General features: G+C 35.7%; 1 protein-coding gene across 1 annotated transcript in view; it reads right to left on the reverse strand.

The window, feature by feature from the left end:
- Positions 1-5,639: 5,639 nt before the first annotated feature.
- The window catches only part of MIB1 (MIB E3 ubiquitin protein ligase 1), a gene marked incomplete at both ends in the record, with an annotated part of 79,229 nt that continues 59,814 nt past the window's right edge, over positions 5,640-25,054 (reverse strand). Inside the window, 7 exons of the mRNA XM_081996948.1 lie at positions 5,640-5,780; positions 10,961-11,061; positions 12,216-12,329; positions 13,893-13,971; positions 15,682-15,874; positions 17,165-17,346; positions 22,823-22,984. Coding sequence (XP_081853074.1) covers positions 5,640-5,780; positions 10,961-11,061; positions 12,216-12,329; positions 13,893-13,971; positions 15,682-15,874; positions 17,165-17,346; positions 22,823-22,984 — 972 coding nt within the window. The remainder of the gene's footprint in view (positions 5,781-10,960; positions 11,062-12,215; positions 12,330-13,892; positions 13,972-15,681; positions 15,875-17,164; positions 17,347-22,822; positions 22,985-25,054) is intronic.

Consider the following 25,054-nt stretch of genomic DNA (forward strand, 5'->3'; position numbering starts at 1 on the left):
AGAGTTAACAAACATTTGTTCAGGTACACAATTTTCTAATTCTGTGGTGACACCTAACATCATTACAACTAAGGAGGAGCAAGTCAAATGAGCCACTGCTCCTTTCCCAATGATGTGTGCACAAAAACCAGTATTAATTCAGTCCAATTACACTTTTAAATCAAAGCTTTTGAAAAAGTCAGCATAGATCATATATAGTAAGTTTTATTAACCATACAGCACATTAGCATGTCCTTTGAAAAGCTTAGACCTTGCCAAGCAGTTTTAATGAAAGCAATTATATAATGCTACCTGCATACAGAAATCCACTACATTCACACAGACACCTTAAATTTCCCCAATAAACTGTCAAAATCTACAATTTACTGAAAATACAAAGTTGGTTTTAACAAAAGCAAAAATGTTCCTGTGGTTCCATAAAACCTGTTTTCTAATATGAATAGTTTGCACTCATAAAGACACCAAGCTTGGGACACAAAGTATTTCCTAGAAGCTGAAAATGAGACTTAAATTTTTGTAACCATGAAATGGTGTGCAATTTATTGCCGATTACTTCTCTCTCTCACTTATAAAAGACTTACTGGGCGAGACTAAAGCAGGTATTTTTATATGTTTGATTATACAATGACCTCTCCCCTCACTAAAAATGTCACATACCTAACATTTTATTAGCTGTCTTCGCCACAAATGCTGCTTCTGTAAATTTGAATACTATGCCCTTCAGACCCCCATGACTGCTGCAACAACCAAACAACTTTCAGAAAGCTTAACCATATCTAAATTTGCCTATTTTCCTTTATAGAAAGTAAAGTTTATAAATCCATGGCAGGGGTATTACAATTATATTAACATCAATTCGATTCAAAAGATACTTGCATTCTATAAGGACTCTATGGCTGCTGCCCATTCAATAGTTCTATCAAGGCACTGTACAGTCACTAAATCTCTAATATTCTCCAAGATGTGCTGAAGAATATTGTGAATGTGTTTAAGTTGTTAAAAAGCCCTGAGTCAGAACTTTCATATTTACCACAGTCCTGGCTATAAAAACGGCACATACTAAAACTTCTGTGGATAACAGTTTTGCTTTGTCAACACAAACAAGTTATGAAATGCATAAAAAGACAAGAGTATGAATTCCATCAACTGACACAAGAATGATATACAATGTACATTGTGGCAAATCACACACTTCTATTGTACGCAATTTATACAGTCAGTAAAAAAACCTTTGCAATGTATTCAGACATCAAAACTGAGGAAGCAAAACAAAATGGATGTGTTCCCCATCCCTTCCCAAAGACAAAGAACAACTGGAAAAGAATTCAGTACTTTGACAGAAAGGAGGTAGCACTGCTAAAAGTTAGGCTGTAGTGTTGTTGGGTTTCTTTTAAGTGAAAACTTGACCCATGCAGCACAAAGAACAGGATAGGCTCTTCGGTTCACCAGCTGCTACTGGAAGAGTAAAATTAAGTTTCTGACATTTGATTCTGTAGAGAAAGCTTAGATCACTAGCTTAAAGCAGCTTCTTCAAACAATTTAGTTTTTACATAAACTGCAACTAATACTGCTAAAAATAATTAGGCATACATAAAACTTTATCTCCAGAAAGTATCTACACAATAAGTACTTAGATTATTTTTAAAAGACCATTTCATGTCTTCAGAAGAAGCTAAAATATCAATTGTAAGACTATGCTAACAAGGCACAAATACTTGTGCAAATCTGCTATATCCTCATCCAGTCCAAGAATGACACCTCCTAATCAAACTTTCACATTTACAAAGTAACTTGTTTATCGTCTTGTCACTGTAATTTTCAGTATCCACTTTAGCAAAAAGGAATCCCTCCAAACTCCAACACACAAGTACACAGTATTTCAACAAATGGGAAGTAGGTAATAAGAGCCCAAATTTTGAGAAGTGCCATATGAGCTAGTAAGTGATAGACAGTAGGTTTGTGGAAAAAAAAGTCAAACATAGTTATATAGAAGTTAACAAGCTACAACTGTTTAGCATATTCTGTTAGCCTCTTAGGTTGTCTTTATACTTTAAATCACTGTGTACTGATGTGACCATTCATGTATTTTACTAAATGGAAAAAAATTAAAAGTATTTTACATGAACATCTGAGCATACCTCAAACCTGAGCAATATATATTATTAGGTGTATATTGATTGTTTCAAGAAACAAACTGAGATTTCATTCAATTTAATTTCAAAACTGCTATTAAATACTGGGGGACAATCATAAAAAACAAAGCTTGCAACTCTTATATTTTACAATTTTACAGTTTTTGAGATAAACGCCTTACTGTTTTTTTCTCTCACTTTCACTTTTCTCCCTAGTAATAGTGATGATAATGAGATTTATACTTTCATCTTTTGCTGAAGACAGAGGCACAATGACATAACTCTCTTACTTGTTATGATCCCCTTAGGCTTCCAACCGAGCTTCTGCTTTTCATCCTTTGATTATTTAAGTGTTATCCAATTGAACATTTGCACTCTGTGCACTTCGCACAGATGACACCAGACTAAATTGAGTGAGTGAACTTACTAGCTTCAACGACACTAGTTCACCTTCCACATCAGAATCCAAAGACAGTGTGTGAATCTAAATATCTATTTCCATAAATGATACTGTGTTTGTAAACATGTTTCCTCATTAAGTTTTTTGAAAGGCAAGCACTGTGTAACCTTCCCAATACAAGATACAGCTCTTTCACCTGTTAATAAAAGGCCTATATTAATAATTCAAGCATGTTGGTTAGCTTGCCTAGTTTTTCCCGATTCAGCCGTTTCTCATGGCACCATAATAGAACCAAGTTGACATACTTTAATTTCAACTGGCACACAACATTGCCAAATGAGTCCAATCACAAACTTGTACGCAGTCCCATGTATCTGGTGTGACTACAGTATAGAAGACTACAGCTGCTCCTATAGCAATACCTTCAGTCGTTGCCTGTATTTCCATACGACTGTGATGGCATCCAAGTATTAAGAGTGTTAAAAAGTAACTTAGGCTTCCCTGTTGAAAAGTACAAGCCTAACGGAGCACTTGCCTATCTATGCTACAGCCTCCTGCAGACAAGGAGTATTTAACATTCAACTCCAGTTTCCCACCCAGGATGCTTTAGATCAGTTCTTACTCAGCTGAATAATTCAATTGATGCTAAGTTGGAATACTTTCAAGTAATTCTGGTTTGTTCCAGTGAAAAAGAATTATGAAAATGCCAACTGCTGTATGGAGGTTTCAGTTTTGAGCTGCATTATCAAGAAGAAATACATCCTGCCTTTGTGCTGACAACAGTTTATAGAGGTTCCCTTGAAGAATAAATAGGACACAATATTCAAAATATGTCTACCAGAGTCAGAGGAAACTGCGGTACAGATCTGATGCATTACAGGCTAAAACTCAGAATGGATTGTCAAATGACCCATCCTATTACAAAATTATTTTTAAAGGAAGACTGACAGGAAACTGAAGCCAGAGACTTAGTGACATGCATACTGCCCAAATGAAAATTGCAGTGAACATTAAGAGCTTAAGTGGAGATAATGAAATGCTGAACTGAAAAAAAGCCTTGTATCAAAAGCTTTCCAAAGCTCCTTGAAATTTTGATATTTTAGAATAGGGACCCAAGAAGCAAGAAAAGGGAAGGCTATTTCATTTGGCCAAGAAGATAGATACACAGATTATCTGAGAACAGATTACTATTAGTATACAAAATAAAACAGACTACTGTATCGACTCCAGATTGAGATTGTGCCCAATGAAAAATTACTGAAAGGAATGATGAACATTTGCAATTGTGGATAAGGATTAAAGGTGGCTATACAAAGGCTGTGTATTACATCACTTTGCTATGTCAAAAGCTACTCAGCATGTATTTTCAAATATATCACTGTAGTCGTTTCCTGGAAAACTCTATTCAGTGTTTAGACCTTAACGGTTATAAGTCCACTTATCTTTACAGTTTACTAGTAAAATTCTTCTGAGACTTCTGCCAATATTTGCGCAATTCAGGCATATCAACATAAGCTTCAAATGATTGAGATCAATTTATCTGAAGAGATCATAATTTTATGCCGTTATTCTTACTTGGATCTTCCCCTGAGCTACCCCTTTTTCCACGTTTTTTTACATACTCAATGAAAGTTAAATGAGAAATTAATCTTAGCTGCAAGTAAGGCACCTAAGTGACTCCAGCATGTATTTCTTTATTGTTCTGCAAGAGCACATCCAAATGAAGTCTGCACAATGGCAAAGGGCTACATAAACTATTCACTCAGAAAACCGCCGAATCACTTGGGAGTAAGCACACATTCCTTTTAGCTACAAGAGATACTTAAATCGGCATACTTTCTTCCATCCAAAAAGATGGAAGGATGTACTTGTTATCAAAATGCTAATAGTTTGCAGTTCCTGACCAGCAGCATTTTCAGGGTCACCCAAAAGGACGGTCACCCGTGACAAGGAACACCTTTGTCATATCAGTGACAGCTAACTCCGTCAGCCAACTTCAACTCACCTAGGCATGGTTCATAAAATTCACTGCTCTGTCAGCAATATCTTCATTTGCAGTATTACCCAGTAATGTTCACAGATAAGTTCTGTTTGTAACACTCAACTTAGATGAATACGCAATATTAAATCTTCTCTTTTCCTGCTGATACCGTTCACCTGGAGACAATAAAACTAATTTAAGAAAGGAAATCTTGCAAAATCTCTAGTTTTTGCTAATTCATTGGCCCAGAATTTTTAAATGGCCCTGCATATATATTTGTTCCTCTACAGCTGATCAAATTCACTCATCTGATATGGATAACTGACCTATTGCTGGAATGTTTTCCTTTCCAGTCAAGTTAAAAGCAATTCCATACAAAATTATGTGGCTAGCAGAATTAAGAAGTTCACTATTTAAGTTAGCTTGAACCTGTTCGACTGCAGTGCAGTTTTGGGAACATAATGTTTCTAAACTAGATTTTTCTTTTTACTGTTTCCTTTCCAACCCATTCTCAGCAACAAAGGGCATGATAAAGTTAGAATTACCTTAACATTGTATTTCGAGGCCTGATCTTATGGAAATAGTATATTTACTACTACCGTGTCCACACTTAGTATTGATTTTGCATTATTGTATATTTCAAGACAGAAATTATTGTGAATTATAACTGTCACGAGAAATTTCAACATTCTCCAGCAAAGCATAAAACCCTAAATATTTATATTTGATATTAACAGACAATATAAAAAAAACCCCTTACATCACTTAACACCTGATACACACATCAAAAAACATGAACGAAACCAAAATAAGATTGTCCCTTTAAACTTTAAGGGGAAGAAGACAACAGAAAGAAAATGAAAAAAAGACTGCTTTAAATTAGTTTCAGGCTTAGATGTTTTTTTAAGAGTAAAGCTAAAAGCTGATTGTTCAAATACTGTTCTCTTATTTGGTGTGTTCACAGTCTTTAAACAATTACCATGTAATGAACCTGTGCTACAGTATTAGAAATGTTTTCATTAGAAAATTTTATTTTCTAATTACTGCCTTTCAAACTTACAGAGATTTAAATCATCAAAATGTCCTTACTATTTCATAAGCTAATAAAAGACACTGGTTCTACCACTTAATACAAAAGGATCCTTCGCTCAATTGCTTTGCGGCATATAGGGCATTCACTCATTCGGTCTCCACAAAGCTGACATGTTCCATGGCCACAGAGAAAGATCATATTCTTCAGACGGTCCAAACAGACAGGACACATAGTCTGTAAAAGATTTTGACAGGTTACATAGTCAATGGCAGCAGGGATACAGTACGGAATATGCAATATATAAGTTATTGAAATTTAACAATAAAAATGCCATCTTAAGCATAACAGATCATTGCCATAGCATAACCCAGCCACTACCCTGAAAACGAAGTATTTTTTTAAAAACACATTTTTACTTCATTGACTTAAAATATTTGGGCTTTTCCTACCCCATCATGACAAAAAACCTATGTGGTTTTTTTTTAAATACTATCCCTTTAATTAAGACAATCCAGTAGTAGGTCGACATCACATTTTCACTACCATTAGCCAAGTTTGCAACATTAAGACATTCTTCAGCAACATTCCCCTTTATGTCATGTAATCTTCCAGGGAACAAACACCACAAACAGCTTTTTGTGTGCAATGCTTGGGTACCAATCTACCAATTTCTTTTCAGGCTACATAGCCATTCACGTACTTACCTTTAAACACCAAGCACTGAACACATGCAAAAGTAATAAAAATGGTGCATAAACAGTATTATACATAAAGACTCAACACTGGTAACTTCTGTGAACAAAGGTTGGAATTATCTAGATTTTCAATCAAAAGAACACCTCAAGTTTCAAATTAAGAACAATTTAATAAATTTGTGACCTTCGGTGATAACAGTAGCACAGCAAACTTTTAAAATCAGTTTTAATTGCTGAACATTAAAGTGACAGCCAATGCCCAAAAAAGATCTCCTGAAGTTCTTCAGCAGCAAAGTTCATTTTGTACCAAGTCACTAAGGAACCATGTCCTTCACCTTTTGTCACATGCAGAAATTGAAGTTTTGGTAAGCCATGTTCCTTCACCATAAACATATTGCAGCTATATTAACTAGGTTTTCATTTATAACAGTTTATCAAAGGTTAGTAAATGAATAGCTGTTATAACAGATAATAATTGCTAAAATCATTCTATAGTCCAACAAATCAAATCTAAGATGTCCTCAGATCTGAGACACACTACTCGTATCTACCACTTATAAATGTTGATCTCATATATATAAAATGAAATACTGACAGGACTCATATTTCAAATGCAAATTCATTTTATCACCACCTTGCACCTGTGACTTGTTTCCATACTCATCATTGGGGGTTTACTTCAGTTTGTTCATCTCAAGAGACAGAATCCATAGCAGAAACCCCATCCAGTATAACCTTAAAGCATACTTTTTATGGAATCAGTAGGTATTACTTCCTAGGGTAGATAGCTTAGTTGAAGACAAAAAAAAATTCACCATCAGTCTGCTTATACAGAGTTTAAATTGGCATTGAATCTGGCCAAACGCCTATTTTAATCTGCAGAAAAACCAGTATAATGGGCTAGCAGGAATGTAAAACTTCCTGATAAAAGCCTTATGTCAATTTCTGTTAAAAAAAAAAAAAAATTCCTTTCACTCTTCCCGAAAATGCTGTGCTCCAGCTTGGTCCGAATTTCCACAGTACTATAACAAAACACTCTCACACCAAGTCATCCCCTTCACATCCCAACAGGACAATTGTCACATTCTTCCTCCAATAACCTACAGTCTTCAAATATCAATGAAACAGCTATTTCCAATGAATATATAGCTGTCCTTTGACAAGTGTCTACAACCTGATAGTAGTGATGTGATGGCCTTTGACCAAGGTCTGACAAAGCAAAGCTGATTCTTATCTTTGGAGAAAAAAACTTATTCTTTATTCTATGTTTTTAGCTTAATTATTGGTTTTCGTGCCTAAATATAATGTCAGAATTACTGAAGTTACAAGGGTCTGTTTTGCTCCAAATGTCACACCATCATTTGAAAATGAAAACATCCATCAAGGGACTCAGAAATAATTAAAAAAATAAAATCTGTCCAAACACCATTCAGTGGAAGCAGAGAGATTTTAACATTTTCATTTTATAAATAGTTTCTGCAACTACATGCAGTGTTAGCAAATTGCCCAATTTTTCCTGCTTAGTACAAATGCAGAGTATTTAAAATACATTAGCTGCTTACTTTCTTAATATGATGCTATTTTAACATTTACGTTACTTCATACAGTAGGAGAATTCAGCTGGCAGGAACAACCCAACTTCCTGTTTGCTATGCAATTTTATTCTGACAAGGATTTTTTACATTAGTTCAGGAGTTTCCCAGTGGGATACAAGCCCAAATAACTGAGTTCTATCCAACTTTGAAGGAGCGTTCATTACTTAACCACCAGCTTATATACACTTTTACAGTGGAAGAAAGTTCACTGTATGCCTTATACCCAATTTGTACCACAACAGCAGGAAATAAGCAGTATCTGTTTCTATTAGTTTGTTAGAACGTTCTCTGGGTGAAACCATGCTCTACTTTTTTTATCTGCATGAAACACTTGACTCCCACCTTTTGAAGGAAAACAAATGGTATGAGAAGGCACTATACCTGTTCTATGTGAGAATTACTTCTTTGGATAAGTAAAAGTTTTTTGAAAAGTGCTCATCATACCTGTAAGTATAACTGGGTTTGCAATTCAAATAGATTTTTACCACTAACAAGCTGTTTTAAACTGCCTGAAATACCAATTCCTCATTACTTAAAACAGTTTTTCCAACAATATACAGGTGCACAGTGACAAAATAAATTTATTTTTAAGGAGAAAGTGATGTAAGTATGGTGAAGGAACATACACAAGATATTAGACAGAGGATGGTGATTATGTATGAAATGGAGTGAAGGTATTGCAATTACAGTCAAAAGGGTTCACATTCAGGGAATCCCTGAAGAATGGTGTGGTCATCAGATGTGGGAGATTCTGTTGACATCAGCATCACTTCTGCTTGGCACCAGAAATGGTTTTAAAAGCTTGCTGCACTAACATATTAGAATATCATTGAAGGTATGAGTTGAAACATAGGATTATACCTGCTGAAAGAGAACAAATTAATTTTAAGTACAAAAATATCAATGTAACATGAAGACTGAACTGTTGCACAAATCAAGCACAAATCAAAACTCACAATTAGACTGGAATGCTGTGCATCATTTCAAGCACAAATTTAAAAGATGAGATGACTAATTTTAATCAAATCCAACTTGCTACTCACAAGTGTGATACACAACTTGCCCTGTCACAAGACTAAGCAGAGAAGACACTAAGGAAAACATGAAAGAGTCTCAAGCCAAGATGCACACAAGAACAGCCAGAACCACCTCTTTTTCTTCCAGTCAGAGGCACTGAACAATCATCAGCTTTATACTGGTTTAAAATAAATTATTAGACAAAAGGGTATTTCAAAGCAAAATAGCAACTTAAATTCTCAAAGCATTCCAGTATTAGATCTTTCTTACTACTGCAAATACGAAAACCAGAAAATACAAGTTGAAAATGACACACAAAGTAATTTACTCTCTTCTCCCTAATACAGCATAACTTTCTGATATTAGGAAGCTTCTGGCTAGCAAATCCCAAAGGTAACACAAAAATGTTTTTGTGTTAAATAAAAGAGTAAATAAATAAAAGAGCACCCTAGGAAAACTGGAAAAAAACTGAGATCACATCTAATAAAGAATAAAAACTGTAAAATGAAGTAGGTTTTCTTTCACGTCCCTATACATAAAAGTCTTAGCATACCCAAATAGAACTCCAACCTTTTATAAACTCCTAAAATAAAGTAACTAGGAAAGAAAAAATACAGATGAAGAAAATAGATTACTTGTATTCAAGCATTCATCTGCATGTTTTGCATATATAATTTTAAACACCAAAGCAATAACCTTATTCTTTTCATCCAATGTTAAAAAGCAAAACAGAAGCTGAACAGTAAATGTAAGATGTCAGAGAGATCTAGAAACTCCAGATGTTATTGTCAAGACAGATATGCATTTTTCAAATTACAATTTTTAATCAGTATGTTCTTTTACAGAAAAAAAACTACAAAGGAATCTCTTTTGAAGTACATATTTTAATTTCTATTACTGGGGTGTTGGCCAAGTCTCCATATGACAGGAACAGCTCTTCACAGAAATGCCACTGAGGTTAAAACTCTCACGTTTAAGGCATTTAGAGATACAGGCCCTAAAAACTTGTGATATAAGCACTTCAGTCTTAGCTTTCACACACATGAACAGCTGAGAGCAACAACTACCAGGACTAAACATGATGCTGCCATCACTGAAGTACTACTGACTGCTGTAAGTCTACAAGAGGAAAAGGCAACTAATACACCAAGAACTTCTCCGTTTTCTGCATCCATGAAAACTTTTCTCCAATTGTGTTATACACAGGGAAGCAAAAAATCACATTATCAGGGCTCTAAGAGAGTAACTTCATACAACAGTCAGACACCCTAGCTCCTTTACTGCTGAAAAATCTCAAAATCAAGTTTTCCTTTGTTCAGACGCAAAAGCAAGGAAACCGTTCAGTAATTCAACACAAGAAACTTTTGCATCTAGACAACTACTTAAGCGCTTCTAATGGAACTAGACTTAGAGACATAACTGATAGTTACCTATTTAAATCTGTTATCTGAAACATTATTTTATTTTCATTAGGTTTCTAAATTGCATGTAACTTAACCAATGAATAATCAATACAATCTACAGTCAATCTGAATAAATTTCCTCCTGCAAACAGTATGCATAATTACAAAAGACAAACCGTATTATTTACATTCCAAACATTCAAATTACATGTACGGAACTTTCAAAGGTTTTAATTTTGCAACCACACAATTTTTTGAAGAGTACATAAAGTACAGCCTTCATATAACAGGTAACTGCCAGCCATTGTTCAAAGGCGATTCATGAACAGACAAAGATTCAGATAAATGCAGAATAGTGAAGAATATCTACTTTTATTACTTCTCTGTGAAAACAGCTTCTGCTCTACCGATACACTCAGGTCAGCTAAACAGGCAGAGAGCATACTGACTGGGCAGAACATCCTTTTTTAATCATACCAACACTAATAGATGGATCATCAAACATAGCCACTTCATTTTTATTTTTTTTTAAACCTGTACATAGAAGACATAGGAGCCACATCACATGCAAAAAATATCGGTTATTTAACTAAAATTTAAGAACTGAAGCACTTCAACATGTCATTTTGTTTCAAATAACAGAACATGCATTGGCTTTTTCAATTATTTTAGTGGTCCATAAAATTTTTATCCAGCACTTTTACCTGTTCCTTGATGTCTTGTAACTGTTGCTGCAACTTCTGTACATCTGCATTGACATTGGTGTTGTCTTTGTCTTTCTGCAAAACTGGAATGTTTCCACTTGCTGTAATTTAGAGACAATAAAGATATGGGATTATGCATCAATCTAATGAAACAGCAATAATTATTTCCAGTGTACTAACTACAATTTTTCAATTATCTGAAATAATGTTAGTCAAACATATTTGATAATCTAATTAAATTCACTACAACATCACTGCAGATCAATTCCTAAAGAACTTCTCTGAGTTTAGTGGCAACACTTCTTTGCCAAATATTTCCTCAGTAAAGATGCTCACAATGCCTGTAGGCCCTTAATGTTGCTGTTATTTGTCAGTGAAGTTCCTGCAGTATATTTCTTTGCACATGTAAAAAAATAAAGCTAAATCCTTTCACACTGAAAAGACTTTTTATCTACACAACCAATTCTATTTGGTGTTCAAAATGGCACAAGTGTCTTGGAAGTAGTTTGCTCAAAATTTGAATAAGCTCAGATTAATATTCCTATATTTGACTGATCCAGGAGCAATGCTACTGTAAGAAACAGAAAATTTGAGAAGTATTTCAAATGACAAATTTTAAATTTCCAGCATGAGTATTAAAAACCTGGATTTCAAGGATTATTCTTATAGTTATCTATTTAGGAACAGTACGACAAGAATTACCTAATATTCCAATTCACATATACTCAATTCAAACACTGCATACCACACATACACACACAGAGTAAATACGAATAGTTCATAGAAATTATTCAGAGAAGTCACAAGAAGTTTAAAAACCAGTCAATGCAGAAGATGTAAAACTGAGCAATCTGTCGTGAAAGTTGCTTGTACCTCGATGCAAAACATTTACTATTCCTTTATCAGTCCGAGAGTTCCAGAAGTAAAAAAAAAACCCCACATTTATTTGCCCATTTGCACAATTACAATGTTCAGGTTTTTCTTCATAGGATGTTAATAAGTGGCAAAGAAGTCATATATGTTTCAGCTTCTATGCCGGATACTGGAAGCAATCCTTTAGTGTAATGACTGGTGTTACCATCACGCCTCCTGCTACCAACATAGAAAGTAGTGCAAACAGCAAATGGATACCTGGCTTAACAACACTGTTTTTATTAAACATTTCTTTAAAAAGGAGACGAAAGGTTTAGGTCATTTAAAAGATTAACAAATTGGTGGGGAAATGTGAAAGAGTATGGGTTTTGTAGTCACTCACAAATATCATCAGTGGTATCTTCTGTACCTTTCCCTCCACAGCACATTATGAAAGGCACTCGTCGCTCAACCACTGCCCGACATTGTACACATTTCTTCATCAAGCTTGCACAATCTGAGAGGACACAGAAATAAACTCTGAATTCTGCTATTTCATTTTTCTTCTTTCCTGTCCATGAGCTTGTTTATTCACAGTAACTATACAGTAATGCCATAATAGATGCTTATAATACAAATAACTACTTGTGTTCATCTTCACATAATTTTCTGCAAATCGCAACTATGAACAATGTCTTGTTTGGGATTCAAAGTAAACCTATTCTGCTTATCTTCTTTTAACATATTTCAAGTGAGCAGATTCCTCTTTCTCCAAATGGATGTCTATTCCACAAGAATTACAGAAGTTAAAAAAGTCAAATCATACACATTTGAGACCAGAACTTCCCAGAAAGTCTTGGCTACTTGCTTTTTCCTTTAGAACAAAGGATCTCACTGTCCCCTGGAGTCTATACTCCAGGGGCAAACAGGTGTGGCTCCTTACCCTTAGAAGAGTAAACCTGTATCTTTCAATACGGTCCTAGAAAAGACACTGTAATTCTACAAAAGGCAAATGATTATGTGTCATAAATGCTGAAGGTTACTGTGAATCAACAGAGTGGGTCCTATAAACTACACAAATTTGAAGACTCTCATCCTGCTTGAACAAGATGTCCAGAAAATAATCTAGAAAGAAATTATCTACATCTGTTAAACCTTTGCTGTCCTTGTTACAGCTTAGACCTGGTGATGTGTATTGCACTGCTGAAATCCTTCACCACAGCAATCAATCTTTTTGCTGCCCTCTTCCTGGGAAACTAATAAAAAAAATCTCTCATCATCTTTCAACTGCAAACAGTGAAAGAGGCCAGATCAGGATAACTGTGAAGTCACTGATTCAATGTCAGGTCTGTCAGCCAGAACAGAGGAAGAAAACAGACTTCTTCAGCAAGACCAAGTGAGCAGTTACTTATGGGAATGATTACCTTCCCTTTTATGTAGATGCTCAGCAACAAGGACTGCTCTTCGCTAGGAAATGACCCTTCAACAAAGCCCTGAGATGTCTGATGACAAGATGATGGCTACATTCTCATCCACGTATTCTCAAAACATAGAAAAATATTCTGAAGATGTCCTATGTCTTTTTTTGCTACACAAGATAAATCAGAGTGAATCATAACTGGTGCTCTTCGCAAACATATGTGATATGTCTTCTAGGGAAAAATATAGCCCTTGTGCAAACACATTAGTAATGAAGCATATTAAGTGTTTATTTACAATATTCTCTTAAAACACCATTTGTACATCTGAATGTCCCCAAAAAGCTACAACAAAGCAATATGTGTTTTAACAATATATGTTTTAACAATATATGTTTTAACAATATACAGCAGGCTCCTATAATCTGAGCAAGCCTACTCACAGTTAAATAATTCAGATAGGAGAGCACTTGCTTACTGAATTTTTGAAAATCTCCAGTTTGTCCTCCAATTGTCAAATAATGCCAAAATTCTGACTATCACATGAGACTATCAAGTAAATTGGACCTGAATTCAGATTACTAATGAGCTTTTAGCAATCTGATTAAAATTGTTCTGTTTCAAGATTATTTCAAAAAGAACTTCCTGTCAAATTTACTTACTCTCACAAGCACACATATGACCGCAAGGCTGGAAAAGCACTGCTGCCTTTTTGTCTGAACATACTACACATTCTTCAATCTGTAAAGAACAATAAACACACATATGAGAAGTTTACCTCCTACTCTGTACATTACTTTGCTTTTACACTTCCTTTGGCAAGGCATGTGGACTTTAATCAGCTCCATCTACTGTTATTTTAACTAATTCAGCACCTCAAAATGCAACTTAAATTAGTTATCACATTGACTTCTAATATTTATTTCCTGGCAATATTTATATGTTCAGTACACTGAAAGGCACAAAGAAGCAATTAAGACAGTGTATGTTCCTTTTTCTTTATTCTCTTCTCCTTCATTGTTTCACCATATCTACTTAAATTCACTTAGAGATTTTCATAGTAATACGTTTTTGATGTTCTAGGTTAGGGTTTCTCAAGCCCTTTAATGTGATTAACTCTATATATATGTGACCACAGGCATCACATACCACTCTATTCATATTGGCCTGGATCACCTCTTCCAGTTCACAGAACTCTCGTCCAGGTTCATTCATTTCTTAGCCTTGCAGGTATTATTGCAAGTTTTTATGTAGAAGAGTATAATAGAAGTATTGAATATTCCACACAGTCTAGTTTAGCAAAAGAAATCAAAGGGAGGTTATCCACAAAGGTTACTTTTCACCTGGGAAAGCTGATTTCCATAGATCAGCTTCTTTAGCTGGATGAGTGGAAGCAGAAGCCTTACTTTGCTTCTCTGAATCACTCAGTGGCAGAACCTTTTCACTGACTATAAAGAAAGTTCAGAGAAAAGGAGCTCACACTGTATTAACATGTGGCCTTTGAAAATATGCATGGCAGAATAGTGAATGGTATAAGAAGTAAGAATAAAGACAGTGAACAGTAAAACCAGTACAAGTTAATAATTCCTATATTTACTCTGAAGCAGAGAAAAAAAGACACAGAAGTGGACTAGTCAAATGTGTTTGGAAAAAGATAAAAGCGAATAGAGTGGGTTTTCTAAAGACCAGAAAGCCTGTGTGTAGAACATAAGATTTTTAAATTTTTTTTTTTTAAACAGACAAAAAACAACAGAAGGACAAGACTCGGTGATTACAGGGAATAAAAGAATACCCAAACAGAAAAGCAACAGGCATGCATCCATATAGTTACAAATACTTGGGAGCAACCATTTGTGAAATCTGAGGACCTTACTAGGATTAGGTCCCCAAAATAGGGCACAACTGGTTGATACTTTGAAGGAGAGATAGAGCGTAATGAAATTCATGATTCCAAAGAGAAGGTAAAAGCTGAAAGTAATTAACTTCAAAACCATACACATATTAACTCAGTTTACAGGCAAATCATCTTTCCAAGCAGCCATAAGAATAAAAGAACTCAGAGAACTGAATATTACTAAAGGAACTATACTTCAGGAAAAGCAGCAATTTATCTTAACATGGAGAAAAAAAATATAGGGAGTGGGAAGAGGAATCTCTTTAAATAAAGCATCCTCAGGTGACTGTATTAGGAATTCTCAGGATCTGAGCAATAAAGACAACGTCAGATTGGGAGAGAATGAGGGGCAGGTAGGACATGAATACAGGCAAACAGAGAAGAGTAACATACAATGTTGTGACAAGATATCATTATGATGCAAAATTAATTTCATCCAGCAAGACACCTGTAAGGCAAAATACCACTTAAAATATACTACAATTTTCCTTGTTCTTTTAAAAAAACCTTTTGCATTAAAACCAGAAAGGGAACCAATAAACTTTGGAAGTTTTTACCTTTGTCCTAGACTGAACTTGTTCTTTACAGATGAGGCATTTTTTCACCCGTGGTGAGCACAGAGAACACGTGGCAATGTGTCCACATGGGCCAAACAGAGTATCTCTCTTCATGTCTGAACATACCATACATTCTTCTAAGGTTTCAGAATCATTGTTGATCATAGATGGACTTCGAGAACCAACCTGACCACTATAAAGAAACCTTGCAGTCAAACATACTTCAAAGGATTTTAAAATAAAATCATCAATTGGCAGTTTATCTATATACTCCTATGCATTCAGCCATCAGTGTATCATCATAAAGCAATCCAAACTGCATTTTCCCAAACGTAGAGTTGACACCAGAGTGCAAGGTCTCACGCTCAGGTAAGACACTGTTCAGAAACAGGCCACACAAGTTAGAATAGCATCTTGTGAACATAAAAAATTTTCCCTCGCATCTTAAGAGTTTACTTATTAGTAGAGACATTCCCTGTAGATTCAGAACTGCACAGCTCACCTCCTTAATCTTCAGTATAATTCCAATACCTAGCAAATGGCAGGCTTATAAAAGAACCCCCAAGGTCCCGCAGTGAATTCACCTCGTATCTTTGTCCTATGCTGCTGCGAACCCAGCAGAGGGAGCGCGTGTTGAACCTAATCGGCTCATTCCTGCAGCCCTCGCAAGCCCATAAAAGGTGGCGAGAAAGAACAGTCGCAGGGGTGAGACAGACAGAGACAGAAAGACTGAAGAAAATAAGCACCTTACACAGGCAGGGCAGCATCAACAAAAACCAGTCTCCCTTTGTGATATTTTGAAAGTACATTTTTGATTTCCATACAGGAATTAAGGATGAGAATCATGTAAGCCAATGGTGGGAACACAACTAGGACACATAGCAAGCTGAAACTTCTCATACTGCAAGCACTTGATAACCTATTTCACTGAAATCGTAATTCCTGGAGAAGTGCTTCTGAGACATCAGGCCTACCCCCTCCTTCTCTCTTTACAGAATCATACAATCATTCAGGTTGACAGGTACTCAGAAGTCACCCACACAAAGCAGGGTCAATGCTGAATTCACACCAGGTTATACTGGGCTTTGCCCATTCCAGTCTTCAAAACTTGCATGGGCAGAGATTTCACAACCTCCTTGGGCAACCTGTCCCAATGCTTAGTTATTCCTTCAGTGATTGCCCCCCTACCTTTTCTGGGATAGTTTGAAGTTCTATCAGCCTTCACCTGCACGTTGCCATCTTCCCATTCTCCTCCCTCCCATATTAACATGTATGAAAGTCCTGTAAGACTTGTGTAAGTTTCAACTAATGTATTTGTAAGTAGCATTCAATGTACCATAGAATACAAAGAATTAATTGAAAAGTCAAGAAAAAGCTTGTATGTTTTAACACTATTGCTAATAAAGGCACAATGTTTTAAATATATCAGTTAATCTATAGAAAGCAGAGATTTGGAAACTGCAGATCTTATGAATATACAAACCTGACTTTTTCTTTGTGACATTTAGCCAACGCTTTGCAGAGACTAGGATCAGGGCAGAGATCGAGAGGAGACTGACCCTTCTTATTACGAATGCTGAGGTCAGCTCCATTGGCTGCCAGGAAGCAGGCAATAGATGCTGCACTCTTCTTCTCTGCTCCCTGAGTGCCAAGTCCCATTATTAACTGAAAGAAAACAAATATAAAAGCAACTTGAAAGACTCTCTAAAGAGTTAGGAATAGACTGACTAAAGGAAAACTACTTGACATCTGCACATGCACATACACACACACACACATATGTATAAATCTGTAAGCCCAGAGAAGCATCTCTAGAATTAAAATCAAAACAATTGTATGGTTGCTTAATTTTGAGTCAGCTATACTCAGCTTTCCTTAAGAAACTAAAATTCAGCAAGGAACAGTTCAGCTGTTGAAGCATTCAATCTCCCGCACACCTATACTCACTTGTGAAGTGGTTGTCCTTCTAGACATGCACTGTAAAGGGCAAAGTCCCAGTAAGTATATTCAGAATACACTCTAAGTATACCGAAACTGCCGAGTTCAGACAAAATGCTATCACCACCACACTTGTATTTAAAACATAGCTGGGCAGAGAAATGACTGCATATTTACTTTTAGTCTAGCGAGTAAAGCACCTGCCCAAGAAAGACTGATTTCAGTTGCTTTCTCAGCCTGGAGGGGTTTAAACTCACATACCTATCCTCCTGTCCTAATCATGTAATGCTCCTTTGCCTTTTCAGAACTATTACTGTATTCCTGTATTAGTGTACCCATGATGCACAATTCACGGGGCCAGCTAGAAAAATGAAGAGAGAAGGCTCACTACCATAGCCCAGCAAGGAAAGGATTCACCTACTCTGGAGCATTCTGGGCCTGCTCCCAACATCTTTTTGTATTAAAACTTGATCAGGTAAAAATGTGTAAGTACAACGCAGACTACATATAACATGAAACTGCTAGCACCACTAAAAATCCCTCAGCAAACTACACTAGACTATATTCAAAGGAACAGCTTTGGCACAGCTGGAACAGCTCTAATTCAAGAAGTTTTAAATCCTGAATAAAGGCTTCAACACTAGGACAGAGGCAGGATTTTGTATGCACCTCATTCCCACTAATTGGTTTAAGTGCCAATTTGACTGCCGTACATCTTTCTATCACTTTCAGTTTCTACAGTCTATCCCTTCAGCTGGTCTTGTAAAAGCTGGATGTCAAGTATGACCCCTAAAAATTAAGTAATTTTGCTGGATTAACAGCCATTTTGTATTTTATACTACATGTGCTATTTTAGACACAACAGCATACAGGAATAAATTTAAAGTATCAGATACCTGTCACTGCAGCCCTAAAGGCTGTGTATCTTGAAGTCTCAACTATGAAGAAAACAGTTTTCAAAACCTCTCTAGTTATTTCTACTATCATTCAGAGGTGACTTGTGAAGAAAAAGGCTTGGTTTGGGTCCATGTCTTGCAGCATGGGAAGTATGTATTAGAAGTCTTTACCCTGCCTTGATAACTGCAAGATTATCCTTTTCAGCATACAGCCACCAAGCTTCCCAGGGAAGCAATTTTTTTTAAACCTCAGTCTATACATTTTTTACAATTTAGGAGTTCTTATATCAGTAAATGCTACAAGAGGTGCTGAGGTGCTACGAGACTCTTGAAGGTTACTTCATGATTTCACAGATACTCATGTCCTGCATTCTTCCCTATAATCAGGGAAGAACAGTACAGCTTTAAAGACTTCATACCAGGAAAACCAGTAAGTTATGGACAGAAATTGTTTTGTGGTGTTCAGATCACAAAACTTTTTTTTTTTATAAATTCAAACCATTTTTCTGCACCTCAAATACAGCATTGGCTGAAGTAAAGCAGAGATTTTACCTAGCTTCAGTCCAAGTACCTTGGACCATGTCAGTAATCCAGCCAAGGTAGCACAATGTCCAGTGAAAGCTGATTTGCTCCAAGGTTGGCAGAGTAGACTTTTGTTTAAGTCATGCCTACACTGAACAATTTACTGTAGTTCTTTCTTACTTGCTGGGACAAGTGTTCTCTTACCATCCACACTTGAACCTCGTGGGCTCTGAGGTGTTCCCGAACAAAACAGCTATTGTGTCTCCAAGCAGAAAATCAAACACAGCTAACAGGATTGTTTGCTTCGCTAGATGTTTGTAAGACACTACACCAAGACTGGTTCCTTCACCTGGAGCAGTCATCAACATTATTCAAGAAAATCTTGAGTCCTAAAATGCCTCCGCATGCTGTATGCTTTGAAAATACCAGAACAACATTGCATCCCGTAACTCTTCTCTGGTAGCCTGCAATGTTTCAGGCACACAGAATGAAAAAAAACAAAACAAAACAAAAAGCAAACCAACCCATCCACAAATACAAACATTATGTCTTAGTACAGTTGCAGCAAGCTTCCTCTGGAGGCTGCTAGCCCTGAGATGCATCAACACAAGCCAGTCACAGCCAATTCACCTGCAGAGGAGAAGTCTCGGTGTAATCCACACAAACAGCATAAATATCATCTAAGCAACTGTAACTACTGAGCTATCTTTGAAGCTGTAAACACCTAACTGACTTCCTTTAGAGTTTCTTTAGTATAAGTTAGGATTTAGCCAGCAGCATCATTTTGAATCTTAAAAGCATTTTAAGGGTCTGAAAGATATATTAAAATAAATTACACTAAGCCTGAAGAATAATACATTTATTTAGAATAAAAAGTACCCTAGGCCAAGAAACACTGAATCTATAACAGAGCAGCTGAAATGAGCTTTTTTGTGGTGGTGAGGACTGTGCTTCAGAAAATTTCTCCTTCTCCCAACTGTACAATCACCGCAATGTGCTGGATGACAAACTTCAAAATTATTTAAAGAAACAGGGGTTCACCACTCATAGCACTTGAAGACAGAAATGTTTTTCAGATTGATACCTAAAACATGTAGGGCTTTGTGTACTATCAAGATTGTTCACTACACACATTTTAAATAGTCTATCAAAAGAAACCTGAAAAACTTTGTTTAGTTATTAGAACAGCTTAATGTTGACATTCAGAAGGAACTAGTAAAAATCAATGCTAAAGAATCCATTCTATATAATTCCACTTACTATCAGTAAAAAGTTTGTTTCATATTTTAAACTGTGTTCAAAGCAAAAAGTAACAAATGGTAGAATTTCAATGAAGTTGCTGTCCAACCAACTTCACCAAATATGAAAAACATCTAAAATCCTGCAAGTGACATTGAATAAACTGAGTAAAAGTTGAATAAAAAAAGTTTATTCAACTGAAAAAGAGAAATCATTATTTATTGAAGTACTATCCTACAAACCGGTACCTGATGGGGCTCAGTAGATTGGTACCTTCAAGACAGTAGTCCAAAGTTAACTGAAATTTAGCTAAGCAAAAAAGAGTTCTAAAATACTAAAGATTTATGTATCAGATTTGCTATCACATAGACTAAAGGAATCTGACAAGTTTTCCCAATCTTTAAAGGAATTAATAAAAATTAATCAAAAAAATATGTATTCCATCAATTTAACTTAAGCCATTATATCCACAAAAAGAAAGCCTTACTGCTTCCCAGACTAATCTGTTAATCCTATTTATCTTCTATTATCCACCACCTGTAACTGCAATTCTATACAAGATAAATTACAAATGTGTCCTTGCATAGCTTTAAAGGTCCCGATGCCTGCACATATTTTAACAGCCTAGATCCTGTCTTTTTTGACATATGATTCCAGGCCAAAGGTGGCTTACTATTAAAACTGTTTATTGGTAAAAACTAGTTTATAGCATTTTTACATTACCTTTATTTAAATAAAGGTAGGTACAAGTATTGTTCTCATTTACAATTTTCCACAAAACAACCTTTTCAAGATAGTTTGATCTGCTGATCATCTTAAAGATTTTTCAGGTATATTTTATCCAGGCTTGACTCCATCTTTTACGTTTCAGCCACATCTTACATTGCTGCCACATAAAATTAAAATAAGCAAGTTTTCACCTCTCCTGAGGGCGCATATCTTCTCCACACCACGTAAACCTCCCAAATTTATTTGTTAGGCAAAAATTTTCTCTGCAGCTAAACAACGTGCAAAAATATGACCAATAGTTTGATCAAGCTAAAATAGGAGGTACTAGTTGATTGCGATTTTTTTTTAAACATCAGAACATTTTTAGGTGATCAGGGATGCAATCATGCACGGACTTATTTTGTTTGTTGAAATGTCTTTGCCCCCACCCTTTTTTAAAAATTATTTTTTAACTTTTAATAGAAATAAAACAAAAGTGTAATTTTTTTTAAAAAACAAGGATACAGCTCAAATGAAACTAGAAAAAAAACCTTATCTTTTGAAACAAAATCCCCCAAACCTAAAATTTAAAAAGCCAGTAGAAGAAAAAACTACTTCTTGTGTTAAACTCAAAACACAGTAACTCTTAGTTTCATTATGGATGCCACTAACGAGATGAGTAACAGAGAAAACCTATTTATGAAATGCTGAATCACACAAGAAGTATTTATCTCCTGTTCATTCGTTTCACAAGCACAAATACAAGCACACAAATTGTCTTGGCCACCTCTCACATAGTTCATTTCAGATCATGGAGACAACTGAGCTGTAGTTGCTTTCTTCCTCTCAAAAGGAAGAAATGTAAGAATTTTCTTACATATGCCAGTCGTATTTGAAGTCTCTTTTAAAAGCTTATTCCAGTGCATTTCAGTGATTTAATTAAGTAAGCAGTTTGAAAAACATTTGTTGTACAGTGGAATTTATTGTTTTTAACAAAGGCTTTTTAATAAAGTTGGTGGGGTTTTTTTGAATGAAATGCAAAAACTTAGCCACCCACAAATAAATTAGAAAAAATATTATGACACTGGTAACAGTGATTCAGATTTGCTGAATCATTAGTTATGTTGTGCATCTTCAATATTTAAAGAAAAAAATCATTGTTTGCTTTTCTCAATCCCAATCACTCAAGAATTTTATTTCTCTTTTGCCATTCAGCAAAACTATAAACTTCATCTTTACATATTGTGTTCACACAGTTTTTTGGGTGAGTGTTTCTTTTTTCAGTAACACATTTTGACCTTTGTTACCCTGAGTTTCTTTGACTATTTCCTTACTACAGGACAATTTCTGAAACGAACTCTGTCAGAAAGATATGTAACAATAAAGATGCAAATATTAAGAATGCCTTGTTCAAACAGAATAAATTTTCAGACAGTTACATATGCAGCTAAACAATTAAAGCTACAAAGACATGCAAGGTGTTGAATCACAGAAAACATAATTTTAGTCTTATTCTGTACTGAAATACTGTTTATTTCTCTTTCATAAAAAGCTACTTTTGATCTTTTGGCAGCCATACATGTTCACTATAGAAGACAGATTGGTAGGAATATTTTGAACTAAAAACCCCGTATTTTTCTTTAACAAAGACAATGACAACACGTGAAAAGCCACATGTAACAATACGATTTCTGCCTACACTGCAGTCTAATGCAGAATGTCCACATAACCTTATGCTGCCAAAAAACAGTTCAACAGTACAGAATGAGACAAAATAGACAAATAAAGAGACAAATTTGCAGGAAAAAAAAAAGAATAAATAAATGCATTTTATTTACTGTGTTCTTTGATGGCTCCCAAGCAGTATCTACCTTGCCCACATCTTGCATGTCTTGGAGTTGGCGGAGCTGTGACAAGGTGTGGTGCCTCAGGGCTTCATGCAGGGGAGTATCCCCATCTTTATCCTGAATATCCAGCTTAGCACCTGCACGCACTAAGAGCTGAAAAGAAAGAGAACCAAATTTAAAAATCAAAACCACTTATTTATTCTTTTTAAAACTAAATTTCAGTGAAACTATGGTCTAGGATGCTCTAGGAGGTACAAAAGGGTTATTCTTTTATCTTGCAACAATTCACAGTTGAGTTTATTTACATTTATTTTCCATAGTTAAGAGTTCAGCCCTCAACTGAAGCATTTATCTCTTCAAATATCAAGCTCATTTCAGCAGAAGCCTAATGCTTGCCTGTGCTCTGAGGGAGCACTACAAGAGATGCTCTTCTTTAAAGGATACTTTCTATTATCCAAAACCTTTAAATCTTACAGATAGCTTCCAAACAATGTAACATATTACAGCAATATATCAGAAACAGAAAAAGTGGGAATATTTTAGATACTTTGACCTCAAAAATCACCACTTTCACATCACGCTAAATTTGACAACTTAATTTACAGTGTCCTCCCATTAACAAAGTAGTTAAGCATGTACTTAGGTTTATCCTTATTCAGCAGAAGACATAAAAACCACTGACACTATTAAATACTATCTCACAACACTTTAGGAAGTAATGAACTGTAAGACTTGTCTTTAAGGCTAATTTTAGGCACACGTTCCAGGTCACGTGACATGAAAGCAAGCATAAGGCTGCACAGACCCTCCTATTCATATTGCCTTTGCATAGAGCCCTCCTATAATTCAATGCACCAGAACTTTCTTAAATATGTTGTTAAACAAAACAAATCAACACATGCTGACAAGTAACAATTGCCCCTAAAAATTAAACCCTGTCATCGTCGTTATTCAGTAACCTGTAGATAGCAGCTGAGGTTTTAACTTTAGTTTTGAGTTTTTGCTACTCTGCAAAAGTGGGATTAGCAGCAGAGACAAAAGGCATAGCCTAGAAACAGGAATACATAAAGGGGGATCTCCCTCTTCGGAACCCACAGGCTTGCAAGGATCTCAGCCTCTCAGAACCAAAGAATCTCAGACTCTAGGAAAGGCTAAAAGGAAAACAGCTTAAAAGGAATTCAGAACTTAATTTTCAAGGAAATACCTGCATTTACATTTTACCTTCAAATACATTGACCACAGTTTACCATTTTCCCCAACCTTTTCTTCCACAGGTGAAACAAAAAAAAACCCCAGCTAATAGTTACAACAGTCTGCCCCCAACTTCTTACACTCTAAATGGACTTACACTGCCCATTTTTTCTCTCTCATGTGAATATCTTGTGTCTGCCACTAGCTATTTACTGCTTAAGAGCTTCTCCTTGAAGAAAAATATATAAGAGAACTCTTTTCAGAGCAGCCTGGAATCCTTAGCTATCCATGGAAATTTAAATCCTTTGCAGAAGTTAAAAAAAAAAAAAAAAAGGCAAACCACCACCCTTTGTCATGGCAGCAGAGCTTTTAAAAGAGCCCTGCTACCTTTGACCACTATTCCACAGATGCCTGAGGGTACAACCCAGCCCTGGAAGAGTACCCAATAGGAATTAATTTTGAAATACAGAGCCAACATTTCTTTGCACGGCTGCATGAGTTATTTTAGGACTTCTCAAAGTTAATCCAACTCTAAAGTATGGGTACTCTACTGGGTCATTCACTTAAACACTCTCAGATATAAGCATGTCAGTCCAATACACATACTAGTTCTTCTACATGCCCACCTTCCTGCTCATCTGCTACATTGGTATTGTATTCACAGGTACCATGTCAGTTCAGAAGGGCACAAGAGCTCACCAAATATAGCTGCCAAATAGCTTGCAGGATGCAAGTGACACTGACTCTAGGAAACCATTCTTTTGGTAGCAAGCTGTTCCAGATATAGGGCCATATCACATGTTTCACTGTAATGGGATCACATCCATCAACCCTTCGAGATGGAGACACCTTATGGCAAAATAACACTAAACAGAACCGCAGATACAGGTCTGTGCAGGGGGACAATTCTCTGTAGGCCTGAATAAGAGAACGTTTTTAATATAAAATGACTCTCATTCTAAAAAAAATTAGATTAAAATTAAAATTTAAAAAAATTCTGTAAAAAAATTTACAAAACTAAAACTATCTCAC

Source organism: Phaethon aethereus (genome assembly GCF_964289735.1).
Source record: "Phaethon aethereus genome assembly, chromosome: 2".
Taxonomy (NCBI): domain Eukaryota; kingdom Metazoa; phylum Chordata; class Aves; order Phaethontiformes; family Phaethontidae; genus Phaethon; species Phaethon aethereus.